At 36.3% G+C, this 14,683-nt stretch overlaps 1 protein-coding gene across 4 annotated transcripts in view; it reads right to left on the reverse strand.

Moving 5' to 3' along the window:
- The window catches only part of LOC138850986 (uncharacterized), a 115,957-nt gene that overhangs the window by 52,810 nt on the left and 48,464 nt on the right, over positions 1–14,683 (reverse strand). For 3 of the 4 annotated variants that reach the window (XM_070095554.1, XM_070095570.1, XM_070095560.1), the window contains exons 5-6: positions 13,159–13,256; positions 6,050–8,457 (exon numbers count right to left, since the gene is read on the reverse strand). In XM_070095554.1, coding sequence (XP_069951655.1) covers positions 13,201–13,256 — 56 coding nt within the window. In that variant the 3' untranslated portion in view covers positions 6,050–8,457; positions 13,159–13,200. Of the gene's footprint in view, positions 1–6,049; positions 8,458–13,158; positions 13,257–14,683 lie in introns of those variants that run through there. The other variant, XR_011393367.1, reaches the window with a different exon arrangement.

A 14,683-nucleotide genomic window follows, 5' to 3' on the forward strand; every position in this document is an offset into this window, starting at 1 on the left:
GGGGGGAAAAAGGGGAAAATTTTTTGGGGGTTTTTTAAAACCCCGGGGGGGGGTTTAAAAAACCCCCCGGGGGGGGGTTTCCCCCAAAAAAAAACCCCCTTTTTGGGAAAAAACCCCCCCTTTTTAAAAAAAAACCCTTTTAAAAAGGGGGCCCCCTTTTCCCTTTTTTGTTAAAAAAAAAAACCCCTTTTTAAAAAATTGGGGGGGGGGTGGGGAAAATTTTTTAAAAAAAATTTTTTCCCCCCTTTTTTTTTCCTTTTTTTTGGGAAAAATTTACAAAAAATTTCCCAAAAAAACTTCCCCCCCAATTTTTTTCCCAAAAAAACTTTTAAAAAGGGGGGAAAAAGGAATTTTTAAATTTAAAAAAATTTTTTTTTTTAAAAAAAAAAATTAAAAAAAATTTTTCAAATTTGGGGGGGGCCCCCCTTTCCCCTTTGGGGGGGGTTTTAAAAAGTTTTTTGGGGGAACCCTAACCCTTTTTAAACCGGGGGGAAAAACCCCCCTTTAAAAAAAAAACCCGATTTTTTAAAAAAAATTTTTCCCCCCCTTTTTTTAAAAATTTTTTAAAAAAATTTTTAAAAAAAAAAATTAAAAAAAAAATTTAAAAAAAACCCCCCGTTTTCAAAGGGAAAAAAATTTTAAAAAAAAATTTTTAAAAAAGGAAAACAACCCCAAAAACCCCTTTTAAAAACAAATTTTTTTTTTTCCCTTTTTTTGGGGGGGTTTGGGGGGGGGGAAATTTTTATTTTTAAAAGGGGCCCCCCTTTTAAAAAAATTTTAAAAAATTTTTGGGGTTTCCCAAAAAAAAAAAAAACTTTTTGGGGGGGGAAAAAAATTGGGAATTTTAACCCCCCCCCTTAAATTTCCTTAAAAGGGATCCCCAAAAAATTTTTAAATTAAAAAAAAAATTTTTTTTTAGAAGTATGTTCAGGTGCCAGTACTGACCGAATTTGTTCCCATAAGAAATATTGTGAAGTAGATTAGTCCATTTCAGACCCCCAAACATACACGTACAAACGCACTTACATAAATACACTTACATAATTGGTCGCATTCGGAGGTAATCGTTATGCGGGGATCCACTGTACATACGTGTATATATATATTTATTATGCATTATATTGGTCTCACAGGCCTCAAAAGTTACTTGAAAAAATGAAATACAGTAGTAGAAACGAAAAGAAAAATAGAATAGTAGAAATCATATTACCGAGTGAGCAGCAGTCGGTGATGTTGCTATAAGTGGTTCACTTTGTCAACTTCATGCCTCTATATTTCGGTAAGTAGTGATCGCAAAATTTTTTTTCTTTTAATTAAAACAATCAGAAAAATATTTTAAGGATTTTGGTAAAAAAATTTTTTTTTTTTTTTAATATTTTTCGACAGTGGGACTTCAGGATCAGAGCTCTCGACAGTGAAAGGGTTAACGACAAAGTTCCGCTCCTAAGGCCACATCGGTAAACAAATTCGTCACTAAGTGAGGAGCATACTATAATGGTAGTGGATTTGTATCAACCATCTTTGATATTGTTTTAACCCTTTGAGGGTCGACAGGCCCTCTCCGAAACTCGTTCTCAGGGTCGGCCAAATTTAAAAAAAAAAAAATTATTTTCTCTTATGAAAAGATAGAGAATCTTTTCCCGATCATAAAGACACCAAAAGTTTGAAATTTGATAGAAAACTTACGGAATTATGCTCTCGCAAAGTTAGCGGTCTCGGCGATGTTTACGCATCGGCGATTTTGCCCACTTTGAGCCCCATTTTCGGCCAATTTCACTGTACTAGTCGACAAAAAACATGAATATTTCGCTAGAACTCCATTTTTTCTATCGAATGGGTGCAAGAAACCACCCATTTATAAATTCAACTATCCAGTACAGTGGTCAGAATTTAGCAATTTTGCCAATTTCACACAAATTTCAATAGATGCCAATTTCTGAATAGGGTCCAGAATAAACAAGATAGACATTCCTGGCACTAAAATGACATTTCCTCTAGTCATTAGTCATGTCTCAAGGCCCCTCTTATATTCTTTTGCTTTCCACTTTGAATTTTTATTTTCACAAAAAATATAAGATTTACTGTTATGCAGACTACTGCATTAGTGTAAAAAATGGTATAAATATTATTGGTGCACTTGTAAAAGAATATTAGACTCACCAGTTGACGTGTATTGCACGATTTGTTTACTTTTGAAGTTTGGTAAAAATCGAACATTTCTGCTACTTTGAGCTCAATTTCAAGGCACCTTTCATTGTAAAACCAGTCAAAATCATCTCAATTTCTGTAATATGTCTTCCATTCTATAAAATGAGACCAAGAAAACTAGAATACAACAATAAATACCATACGAAAATACACTGCAAAGTCGCTGATTTATTAAAAAAAAATGGTCAAAGTTATTTTTTTCTCATTATGCACTGTGTGCTGCAGGATTTTTTTTAGACTGTGCACACTGACCACATAGACCCATTCTTTCATATGAAGGCTTACCAGCTTTCTCCCACTAGATTTGAGGCCGCTAGAATTTATGAGTACTAGTACGTCAAAAACCCCTACGCGTAAGACGTACTAGTATGACGAAAACCCTCAAAGGGTTAATATCACCTTTGCACCATTTATAACATTTCTGGTGCACGTATTTTTAAATGTTTATACATCAATCTACTGCATATTGTAATAAAAAGAATAGAGGAAATCAGCTCTAATATGCATTATTTAGGTATGCATACTGGTCAGAGAGCCCGTCATAAGTCCAAGTAGTCAGTAAGCGAGTACATCGCTAAGTGAGGAGAGGCCGTAATTATAATGAAGACAAAGCAAGGATGAAGATGGGATAGTTAAAGGCTAAAGGAAGAATGGGTATACACCTACCATCCGACTTACGACCTGCTCGACTTACGACCACTCGACTTATGACCGTGTTTTTTATGCCAAATTTCTGGGAAATAGACAACTATTTGTGTTGTGCACAGTGTTTATCCTAAACCTTACAGTATAAAATACAGTACTAACAACATAAAAAGTAAAGTAAAACATGAAATACCAAAATAAAACAATAAAATAAAGTCATTACAAAAATGTTTTGTTGATATTCAGTAGTAAAGTTCGACTTACGACCATTTCGACTTATGACCGGTTTCTCGGAACCGAACTTGGTCGTAAGTCGGATGGTAGGTGTACTTATAGTAAAGAATAGTTGAGGGTAATTATGCAAAAGGGAAAAAAGGTACATACAGTATATGGAAGTGGATTTATCGTTAAACCATAATTACTGTACAGATGGGTCATGTAAAATACTGACGCTTAAAATTTACAAATACACACTGTGGTATGTAATTACACTATCGAATTTTGCACATAATCTGTATATGAATAACAAAGGTTTGTCTAATAATAATAGGCGAAATGCAACAATGATAAAAAAAAAATTGAAAATACTGAAATGTTAGGAGTGAGAATCATAATTATGATAATGTAGATTAAATGTTAAATACGTACTCAGTGGTGGACACTACAAAATAAAAGATATTCCTCCAGCATGTTTTCTTGTTTAAATTTATTTATGGTATAAATTTCATAATGCAGCTCTGAATAATGGCACTGCATACATATACTAATATAATGGAAGTTTTTGAACAATTTATTATGTTTTGTAATAAAAATCTTCATCATGGGGAGGTACAGTATGTAAGGCATTGCAAGGCAGAAAAAAGAATAAATGCCCCAAAGGTCAAAATCTGGGTTATCGAGTGAAGTAATTGCTTAATGTTTCATCTGTGGGAAAGTGTAGATACTGTCTTCTGTAAGTTAGTCTTAAAGCCCGTAACAAAATATATTAACTTAAGCTTCATTGCTCCAATCTCTCCTCATGTTTTGTCCTGAGCAGCAGCAGAGAATGTATCTATGGGCTGGGGGTTGGCACTGTTCTGGCCACTGCCCATGACTTGGCCCATCACAGGCATGATACACGATGCTCCCCTCTTTCTACTTTACCACACTGCGTACATCCACTAATTCTGCCATGGTACAGATTTTTGCTGCAGGATGTTAATATTAAGCTTCATTAACCTTAATTAAGTACTCCAGAAGCTTCATTTTGTAGTTGTGTATGGAGATATTTTCTTTTTCTCCATTAATAATTGGAAATTAATGTGACATTTATTAATAAACCTGATTATGTCTTTACATTTTTTTATCTGTATCATTTGAATACCATAGCTTTAAATACAATATTGATACATTTTGAAAACATTAAGCCAATGGCTTTCATTTAAGTTGTTACGTGTGCATGTAATTTGTCTGTCTGTCTTTTTTTTTTTGTTTTTTTTACTTAGTCAAGAAAAACTTGGGAAATCATGAGTAAAGCATGAATTACCTGAATTTGCAGTCAATATTCCATCTTAAGTTATAATGCCATAGTTCAAGGTACAGTGTAATAACTTTTCCAATTTTAGATAATCAAATTTAGAGTTTTAGTGGAGTAAGGTTCTTTTAATTAACCCTTATGAACAGACCACCAAGATTTTATGCTTAAATCTACTGCGGTTGGAATGTGTAGTCACCACTATGTCTTGTGTTAAGAAATGAGTCTGAATAAGTGGTAAGAGACGAGTCTGAGTAAGTACTGAAGTGAAACTTCAACTATGTTTTTTTCCATGGTTTGAATTTTGAGTTTATTCTTTTTTGCCACACGACACCTCGTATATGTTTTGCAAATGTGTGTTGAATGTAGTATAAACATTTAAATAATGCCAACTGTGGTAAAGGACTCTTGATCCAAGGAATGAGAGCTACCCCTCCATTCCTTGGATACTGATTGCCCACTACTGCTCAAGTGCTATCTAATGCAGGAGGTGTTGTATTATTTACCTTAATAGGTGTATGATATAGAAAACACCAATACAAACATCAGTAAAATAAAAATCAATTAGTTTTAATTAAAATTTTATTCAAGCCAGTTAATTTAAAAGTTTAGGACTAATGACAGTAATCAATATCTATTTTAATAATACTGTAAAACACTAATGAATGGCTATCTTAACCCTTAAACTGTCCAAACATAGATCTACGTTCACTTGTGTAGCGCTTCCAACGTAGATTTACGTTTTATTTTACGTGCCTTCAAATGTAAAATAAAACGTAGATCTACGTTCAGAGTGCTACGCGAGTGAACACAGATCTACGTTTGGACAGTTTAAGGGTTAATCCTGACATCAAAATTAATAAGAATCCTAAACAGTGTTTTGGAACTCAGTCAACACAATGGAGAAGAGGTCGACCTCAATCAAAATGTCACCAACTGGTACAAATGAGAGGGTAGGGTTTGGGTTACTCACTTCATTTCAACACTGACTGTCCAGACACATCACTACCCTGCTACCTACTGATGGAGGTGTAGGGAAAGGGGCATATACAGCACCCCTTTGCCTCCCAGGGCAGGAGTACTATGATTATAATTTATTATTACTTTAATTCAACTTATAATTTATATAATACAATTTATATAATACAATTTATTTAATACAATATACATAGTTTATCGGGTATATTTACTGTAAATATTAGCAAGTAAACCTTATTTTATCAAAATACAAACAACCCATTGACTTCCTAATTAGAATACCAGCCAGATGAACATCAGATGTCATAACAGTGATTTATTTAACAAAAAAGGTATGTATGAAAATTGTAATGTATACAATTACCTCAGATCAGCTACTGTATGCTGGTATACATAACATGCTGCATAATCCCATGTGGGTTTAGTGCTTCCCTGTGATTACAATAATAATCAACAATGCCACACAAAGTATTATTATTATATTTATAGGGAAATGCCAAACCCATAGGAGTTATATATAGTGCCTGCCATACAGAATAGAAACATGCCACAAGTCACTTAATTGACTGGAATGTAATTTTATCAGATGCCATGTAAAATGGATTTTTTTATATTTTATTTCAACATAGCATTTCATTAATGATAAAGATTATGTAACCTTTCTTACCCCCTCCTCCTCCTCCCCTCTCCCCCCCCCAAAAAAAATACAAGTAATCAAATCTTGTGAAAAAAAACAAAAATTAAATTTTCAATCATTGACCATGCATACTTATTCCCAAGAAAATAGTACTTGAACCAGTTCTATTTGATATATTTTTGCCTCTTGTCACCATGCTCTAACATATCTGATTTTTCTGATCAATTTTATTTTTTAATTTACCCTTGTATAATATATACAATAAGCCCTCCATCTGCAAATGTTCAAAAGGCATAGTGCTGCTGGATAACTTCATATTTGAACCTAATTATCTAGGAGCAAAAATAATAATGAGGGATGAGGTAAAAAAAAAAGGTTAGGACCTGACAAATTAAAAGGGAAAATTTAGTACGGGTTTGAAAAATACTAGCAACACACCCATGTCAAGAAATACTTATCCTTTTTCCTGATGAATTAAAAAATACCACCACCTAACTCATACCAAGTTTACAAAAGAAAATGTTATCTGTTAATTCACTGATCAGATAATACACTGCTAAGGACAGAACAATTAGATTTATCGTATAAACAAATATTTTGATGAAAAGTTCAACATTCAAAAGTTCTAGTCACAAAAAATAAAATTCTAACACCTAAAACCGAGGTAAATACAATATATACACAGGTAAATACAGTACAGTATTGTATATATATATTTTTTTACAGACATATTCATCTCTCTTAACTGCCTAGTGTTGTTATCAACAGAGTATGACCCCAAAAAATAACTCCATAGCTCCTTAAAACTCTCTGTTAAAGGCCTTGCTCAATAGGGTGGGGCAACTTGTCTCCATTTCTGCTTAATAATCTGTCTAAATCTCAGTAATATTTATACATTAGGATTAGTTTCCCCAAAATGCATTGCCTACTAATGGCTTTCTTTTGTGCCTATCAATGTTTTATTACATGTAAACTACATTATTTGTACTGCATAAAGAAATAAAAATCATACATATTGTATTCACAAAGCATTCCCATTGTGTCCTGGGAATAAGAGAGTTGCCTACCTGCTTGTCTTTTAAGACCACTGAAAACTCAGTAAATGCCCTACTACACTTTTTTATTCTTTTCTAATGGCTCTTTTTCTTTTAGTCAATCCTTGAAAGGAGTCTTGTGAGGATTAGGAAACAACAGGGCACTGCGACAAAATTATTAAACTTGTTTTGGAGACAACTGATGAAGACACTTTGTGTAATGAGCCTTTATTGGGTCAATGTTTTGCTCTGCCATTTGGATCCCACTTAGAGACACAAGTTTAAGCAGTTTGATGTGACCTATCTATCTGCCAGTGGTAGCACAAGCCATGGCAAAAATCATCCACACCTTGGGACAAGATATCACCTGCTTTCTCTGAGCCAAAAAAAAATATAGCCAAAATAAGTTTGCATTTGGCATAGGCCTTATGAATGTATGTACAATATGTATCAAGTTGGAATAAAGGGTCTGTGATGGATCAATTCAACTAATAACCAAACTAATGGGAGGGATGGACCATGACAAAATATTCTCACTAGAAGATCACATAAGTGTATTAGTGAGAGATTCATTTGCTACACAGCCAAGCTTCATAATGGCCTTGAAATATAAGGATGGTGAATTGCTTAAATGGCTGGTCAAAGCATACAGTAAGCCACACAGAGTATACAGCAGAAGTTTGGCATCTGCATCTAAGCAAGCAAATATTATTAACACATTCTCATCTGACTCTGATAGATACTGCATTTTATTTAAGGTTCAATATTTAGATATAAACATACATTAACTTTCATAATATAAAAAAACAAGTTTCAGTGCTGACTCTATAATCTTTAATGATAAGAGAGGCATATATGTGTATGAGTATGCATAAGGCTAACATGAAAATCTGGTAAAAGTGATATTATTATTGTAAGATACATAAAAATGCATAACACAAGTGGGTCATTAAGCACTGCTTAGTGGTAATAAAGGCTAATTTCTTTACTAATTATGGCTGTAATTTAATGCTGATACAGCTTTGCATTGATACATTTAAATATTGGTACTATACTGGGTGCTGCTAATTACAAAGAAAATATGTTAATATTACAGTATATGCATATCTTAAAAAAAGGAGCAATTTCTTTTTTATCCAATAATATCTTGATAATATCATCAAATTGTCTGTAAATACAGCAAAATGAAATTATTGCTGAGACAACAGGAAAAGAAATATAACACGAGAGAGAAAAGGAAGAGGCAGATAACAATGAGGGACCTGTTACCTAGTGTATATGGAAAACACATCCATTAAAAAGATTAAGAAAAATTCGATAATAAAAACAGAAGTTCAATTGCTAACTTGAGGGAAATCGGTTGCCAAGATGTTCCTGAACTTCGCACCCATTTTACAAGTTGGATGCTTCAAGTACTGGTAAGCTTTTTCGGTTAAGGCACACTGTAAACAAAAATTGTATTAGAAATTACGATATATCTTACAGTTCTTTCTAAAACAATGCTGTAGTAACTTTAAGAGTATCATGCAAATACTGTACCTTAATGGTGATAAGAGTGAAAGGCACAATGAAGATAGTACTGTAGAACAGCTCTTTAAGCATGTGCTGTTCCACAGGAAGGAAATAATGCATTAAGAAAAACAAATTATGACACCCACTAAAAATAAATAAATTACAGTACAATAATGTCCTGCATACGAGGAGATATTTTAGTGTGTAAGAGGACACCCAAAAGCCAATGGTGAAAAGATTTTTTTTTTTGATGCCTCTTGGTGAGTTGTGGCTGGACAGTATGGATGAAGAAAGCTTAAAGCTGTATTGCAAAAACAGTACTACCTACTTCCACCAGTGGGAAAATTGTAATTGCTGACATGTTTGCAAAGAGAAGGGAAGGTAAGTGGAAATGTCAGGCTATAACATGTCCTCAAGATCATTATTTAAAAATTTAATGTTATGTACACTAAGGCTACATAAAGTATTCTTAAAAACTGGTCAGTCCTACAAAGAGAAAAGTTTGAACTGACTTTTGTTTACCTGGAGTTTACCTGGAGAGTGTTCCGGGGGTCAACGCCCCCGCGGCCCGGTCTGTGACCAGGCCTCCTGGTGGATCAGAGCCTGATCAACCAGGCTGTTGCTGCTAACGCGACGGGCTTGAGTTTTGAGACTCTATGACCGCAGGTTCAGTCCCGGCCGGGGGTATGGTCTGTTGCTGCTGGCTGCACGCAAACCAACGTATGAGCCACAGCCCGGCTGGTCAGGAACCGACTTTAGGTGCTTGTCCAGTGCCAGCTTGAAGACTGCCAGGGGTCTGTTGGTAATCCCCCTTATGTATGCTGGGAGGCAGTTGAACAGTCTCGGGCCCCTGACACTTATTGTATGGTCTCTTAACATGCTAGTGACACCCCTGCTTTTCATTGGGGGGATGTTGCATCGTCTGCCAAGTCTTTTGCTTTCGTAGTGAGTGATTTTCGTGTGCAAGTTCGGTACTAGTCCCTCTAGGATTTTCCAGGTGTATATAATCATGTATCTCTCCCACCTGCATTCCAGGGAATACAGTTTTAGGAACCTCAAGCGCTCCCAGTAATTGAGGTGTTTTATCTCCGTTATGCGTGCCATGAAGGTTCTCTGTACATTTTCTAGGTCAGCAATTTCACCTGCCTTGAAAGGTGCTGTTAGTGTGCAGCAATATTCCAGCCTAGATAGAACAAGTGACCTGAAGAGAGTCATCATGGGCTTGGCCTCCCTAGTTTTGAAGGTTCTCATTATCCATCCTGTCATTTTTCTAGCAGATGCGATTGATACAATGTTATGGTCCTTGAAGGTGAGATCCTCCGACATGATCACTCCCAGGTCTTTGACCTTGGTGTTTCGCTCTATTTTGTGGCCAGAATTTGTTTTGTACTCTGATGAAGATTCAATTTCCTCGTGTTTACCATATCTGAGTAATTGAAATTTCTCATCGTTGAACTTCATATTGTTTTCTGCAGCCCACTTAAAGATTTGGTTGATGTCCGCCTGGAGCCTTGCAGTGTCTGCAATGGAAGACGCTGTCATGCTGATTCGGGTGTCATCTGCAAAGGAAGACATGGTGCTGTGGCTGACATCCTTGTCTATGTCGGATATGAGGATGAGGAACAAGATGGGAGCAAGTACTGTGCCTTGTGGAACAGAGCTTTTCACCGTAGCTGCCTCGGACTTTACTCTGTTGACGACTACTCTCTGTGTTCTGTTAGTGAGGAAATTATAGATCCATCGACCGACTTTTCCTGTTATTCCTTTAGCACGCATTTTGTGCGCTATTACGCCATGGTCACACTTGTCGAAGGCTTTTGCAAAGTCTGTATATATTACATCTGCATTCTTTTTATCTTCTAGTGCATTTAGGGCCTTGTCATAGTGATCCAATAGTTGAGACAGACAGGAGCGACCTGTTCTAAACCCATGTTGCCCTGGGTTGTGTAACTGATGGGTTTCTAGATGGGTGGTGATCTTGCTTCTTAGGACCCTTTCAAAGATTTTTATGATATGGGATGTTAGTGCTATTGGTCTGTAGTTCTTTGCTGTTGTTTTACTGCCCCCTTTGTGGAGTGGGGCTATGTCTGTTGTTTTTAGTAATTGTGGGACGACCCCCGTGTCCATGCTCCCTCTCCATAGGATAGAAAAGGCTCGTGATAGGGGCTTCTTGCAGTTCTTGATGAACACGGAGTTCCATGAGTCTGGCCCTGGGGCATGTCATTTATCGCCTGTTCAAAGTCATTTGGCGTCAGGATAACATCGGATAGACTTGTGTTAATCAAATTTTGTGGCTCTCTCATAAAAAATTCATTTTGATCTTCGACTCTCAGTCTGGTTAGCGGCTTGCTAAAAACTGAGTTATATTGGGACTTGAGTAGCTCACTCATTTCCTTGCTGTCATCTGTGTAGGACCCATCTTGTTTAAGTAGGGGCCCAATACTGGACGTTGTTCTCGACTTTGATTTGGCATAGGAGAAGAAATACTTTGGGTTTCTTTCGATTTCATTTATGGCTTTTAGTTCTTCCCGCGATTCCTGACTCCTATAAGATTCCTTTAGCTTAAGTTCGATGCTTGCTATTTCTCTGACCAGTGTCTCCCTACGCATTTCAGATATATTGACCTCTTTTAGCCGCTCTGTTCTTCTTTTCTGTCGCCTGTAAAGGGAGCGCCTGTCTCTTTCTATTTTACATCTACTCCTCCTTTTTCTTAGAGGAATAAGCCTTGTGCATACATCGAGTGCCACCAAGTTAATCTGTTCTAGGCATAAGTTGGGGTCTGTGTTGCTTAGTATATCTTCCCAGCTTATATCGGTTAGGACTTGGTTTACTTGGTCCCACTTTGTTTTTGTTATTGAAGTTTAATTTGGTGAATGCTCCCTCGTGACTAGTCTCATTATGTCGGTCTGGGGCTCCACGCATACATGTCTGAACCTCAATTATGTTGTGATCTGAGTATATTGTTTTTGATATGGTGACATTTCTTATCAGATCATCATTGTTAGTGAAGATGAGGTCTAGTGTATTCTCCAGTCTAGTAGGCTCTATTATTTGTTGGTTTAAATTGAATTTTGTGCAGAGATTTAAAAGCGCGTGTGAGTGTGAGTTTTCATCAGAGCTGCCTCCTGGTGTTATTACTGCAACAATATTATTTGCTATATTTATTTATTTATTTATTTATTTATTTACAATTTGAGCATACATATAGAGGTACAAAAAAATACAGATAAGAGCAGCATGCCAAAGCCACTTATACTATGCATAGCATAGTGCCTTAAGTTGAAATCCCCCAGGAGCAAGATGTTGGGTGCAGGAGCTGGAAGATTTTCCAGACAGTGGTCAATTTTTAACAGCTGTTCCTGGAATTGCTGGGATGTTGCATCCGGAGGCTTGTAGACTACCACAATGACTAGGTTTTGGTTCTCGACCTTTACTGCTAAAACTTCCACTACATCATTTGTGGCATTAAGCAGTTCTGTGCAAACAAGTGACTCTGCAATGTACAGGCCAACCCTCCCCTTTTGCCTGTTCACTCTGTCACATCTGTATAGGTTGTGTAGGCTCCAATTTGCTTTTTTTTTGGGGGGGGGGGGGGATTTTGAAAATTTGAAAAAAAGTGCTATTTAACTTTATCGACTTGTGCCACAATCTGTACTATTCAAATCATGTGCACTGAGGCACAGAGATGGGTTATGAAATATGGACTGCACAGCAAATGAAATACATCTAATTAAATATTAGATAAAGGATTATGTCATAGTGTAATTAAACCTCATACTCTTTCCTTTAGTTAAACTCCCATATTTATCACCAATGTTGGTTGCTTTTGCCAGTGTACAAGATAACAAATGCAATTTTTTTTTTTAAGATACATTACCATTCTGTAAGATTCATTAGTATTCTAAGTTTTGGGTTGATGTGATTTTTTGGCCCTAAAATCTGGAACACCCTACCTGAAAATTCTAAAACTGCACACACATTCATCACCTTCAAAACTACCATCAGAAAACATCTTATCTCCCTGATACACCCTGTCAACTAATAATACGAATACCACCTGGTGGTTCACACTTACACTCACTCACCCATTTGACCATAAACAGAAATATCAATCTCAATCTCAAAATAATGAATCTTAACTAGTCATAAGTTGGCCTGTGATACTCCAATACTGAAACTATGTATAGTGCCAAAACAAAAGCATTCACATTGCTAAACTCACAACTAGTATTTAGTCACTTGGCCAAAATACCAACTTACCTCATAATTTTGTAATATTTTAAACTTAAGATTTAATGTAAGTCTGCCCGAAATGCCTAGCCATGCTAGGTGTTCTAGTGGTACACTCTGTAATTATTTTACTACATGTAAACCACACAATAACCAAATTCTGTAAACTCAGCATTGTAATCCTTATAGAGAATAAACTTTGAAAGATATGTGGAAACTAATAGCGAAGTAAGTGTAAAAAATGGGTGAGAGTAAATTAAGCCCAAAATAGTGATTTATTTTACACATTGTCACAGGATATAACATTATAAACAATGCCACTCTTCACACTGGGAGTAAATTTAAAGGCATGGATCAAAATTAATAAACAAAATTTAATTCATAAAGGTCTTGGAACTTACTATTTAGAAAGAAGACTTTGGAGGTAGTTAGTGGAGGTCAAGTTATGCAGCACGAGCCAGGAGGCTGGGAACGTCTATATCAGCGTAGGACACTAAACCTGCATAAAGATTTAATATAAAAATAATTATTATTATTATTAAAAGGAAGCGCTAAACCAATATGAAATAATTACCCTGTAAAAGCATTTTCCTCAAAGAATGACACATTGATGCTTCGTTGTTCCTTCTTCACTTTGTCCCCTTGGCTTTCACCCCAATGGAAATAAATCAGACATTTTTTGAGTTATCGTAGGTAATCTATACATGTGTTACTATGTATGATAATTCGTTTAACTGTATTTATGTATACCACCTGTATTTAAATAACTTATTTTCATACTTTGGACAATGATATTCGAACACATCTAGAGCCTCGAACCCACACTTTCTCTTACGTATAATCATAATCAAAAGGAAGCGCTAAACCTACCAGGGCCCTTATGTATAAATCATTCCCTGCTCCTCGTCCAAAGTGTTCGACTGAATAGTAATATATTAGCTCCATGACAGTGATAATTTCCCCTTAATCATTACTGCTGTTCTGACACCCGACTACCTTGCAGATTCCAGTTGTATTCTAAGTGTGCAGATCGATGCTTTATGCATTACACAATGTAACCTCTTCCCAGGTATCCTTCCTGATACCTTTTCTACAGGCAAGTTGTTACAACTCTTCTCTGTAACATTTTAGCCATTACCTGGACATCAGGTTAACATTATATATTATTATTATTATTATAATCAAGGGGGAAGCGCTAAACCCGGAGGATTATACAGCGCCTGGGGGGGGGGGATGTGGAAGGCATTTAGGCTTAATTCGGGGAACTGGAGCACAGATCCAATTCCCTAAATCAAGAGCCCCTCACCAACATCAAGGAACCTTCCTTGAGTTCATTAACAACCAGTTGTATGAAGCCGCTATCGTCAGAGTAATGTTAGTTTCCTAGGTTACAAACAAGCGAGAGAGCATTCACGTCCTGATAGCTAAACTAATTTAAATACACTTGTTGGTATGCTTATTTGTGCACTATAAATGCAACTACCTCAGTGTGGTCAATCTGAAAAAAAAAAATACTAAACTTAGCAGGAAAGTAGTCACTAGACCTCTGACTCCATTCTTACTGTTGCGAAAGCGATTGGGCATCACTTCATTAGTTTCCTAATTGAGCGGGAATCCATCCAACTAGAACGTTACAAGGTTCCATTCTCGCTCCTCAGATCTGAATCAACGCTTAGTTAGTGGCAACCAATAGCAGTTGGGCCTGATGACATCCATGTTCATGGGCTTCAACACACCCTACAGCACCATTCTTCCTCTTACACCTTTTCACTCGGATTTGGCCCAAAAGAGCTATACCCCTTTTAGTGGAAAACAAGTGTTTCTCCCTTTTTAAAAGCTAAGTATGTACTGTGGACATAGATACTTCTCATTATAGACCCATGCTCGTACCAGCGCTGAAAATGCTTGATTATCAACCAACTCGTG

This window comes from Cherax quadricarinatus, chromosome 4, assembly GCF_038502225.1.
Source record: "Cherax quadricarinatus isolate ZL_2023a chromosome 4, ASM3850222v1, whole genome shotgun sequence".
In the NCBI taxonomy this organism is placed as follows: domain Eukaryota; kingdom Metazoa; phylum Arthropoda; class Malacostraca; order Decapoda; family Parastacidae; genus Cherax; species Cherax quadricarinatus.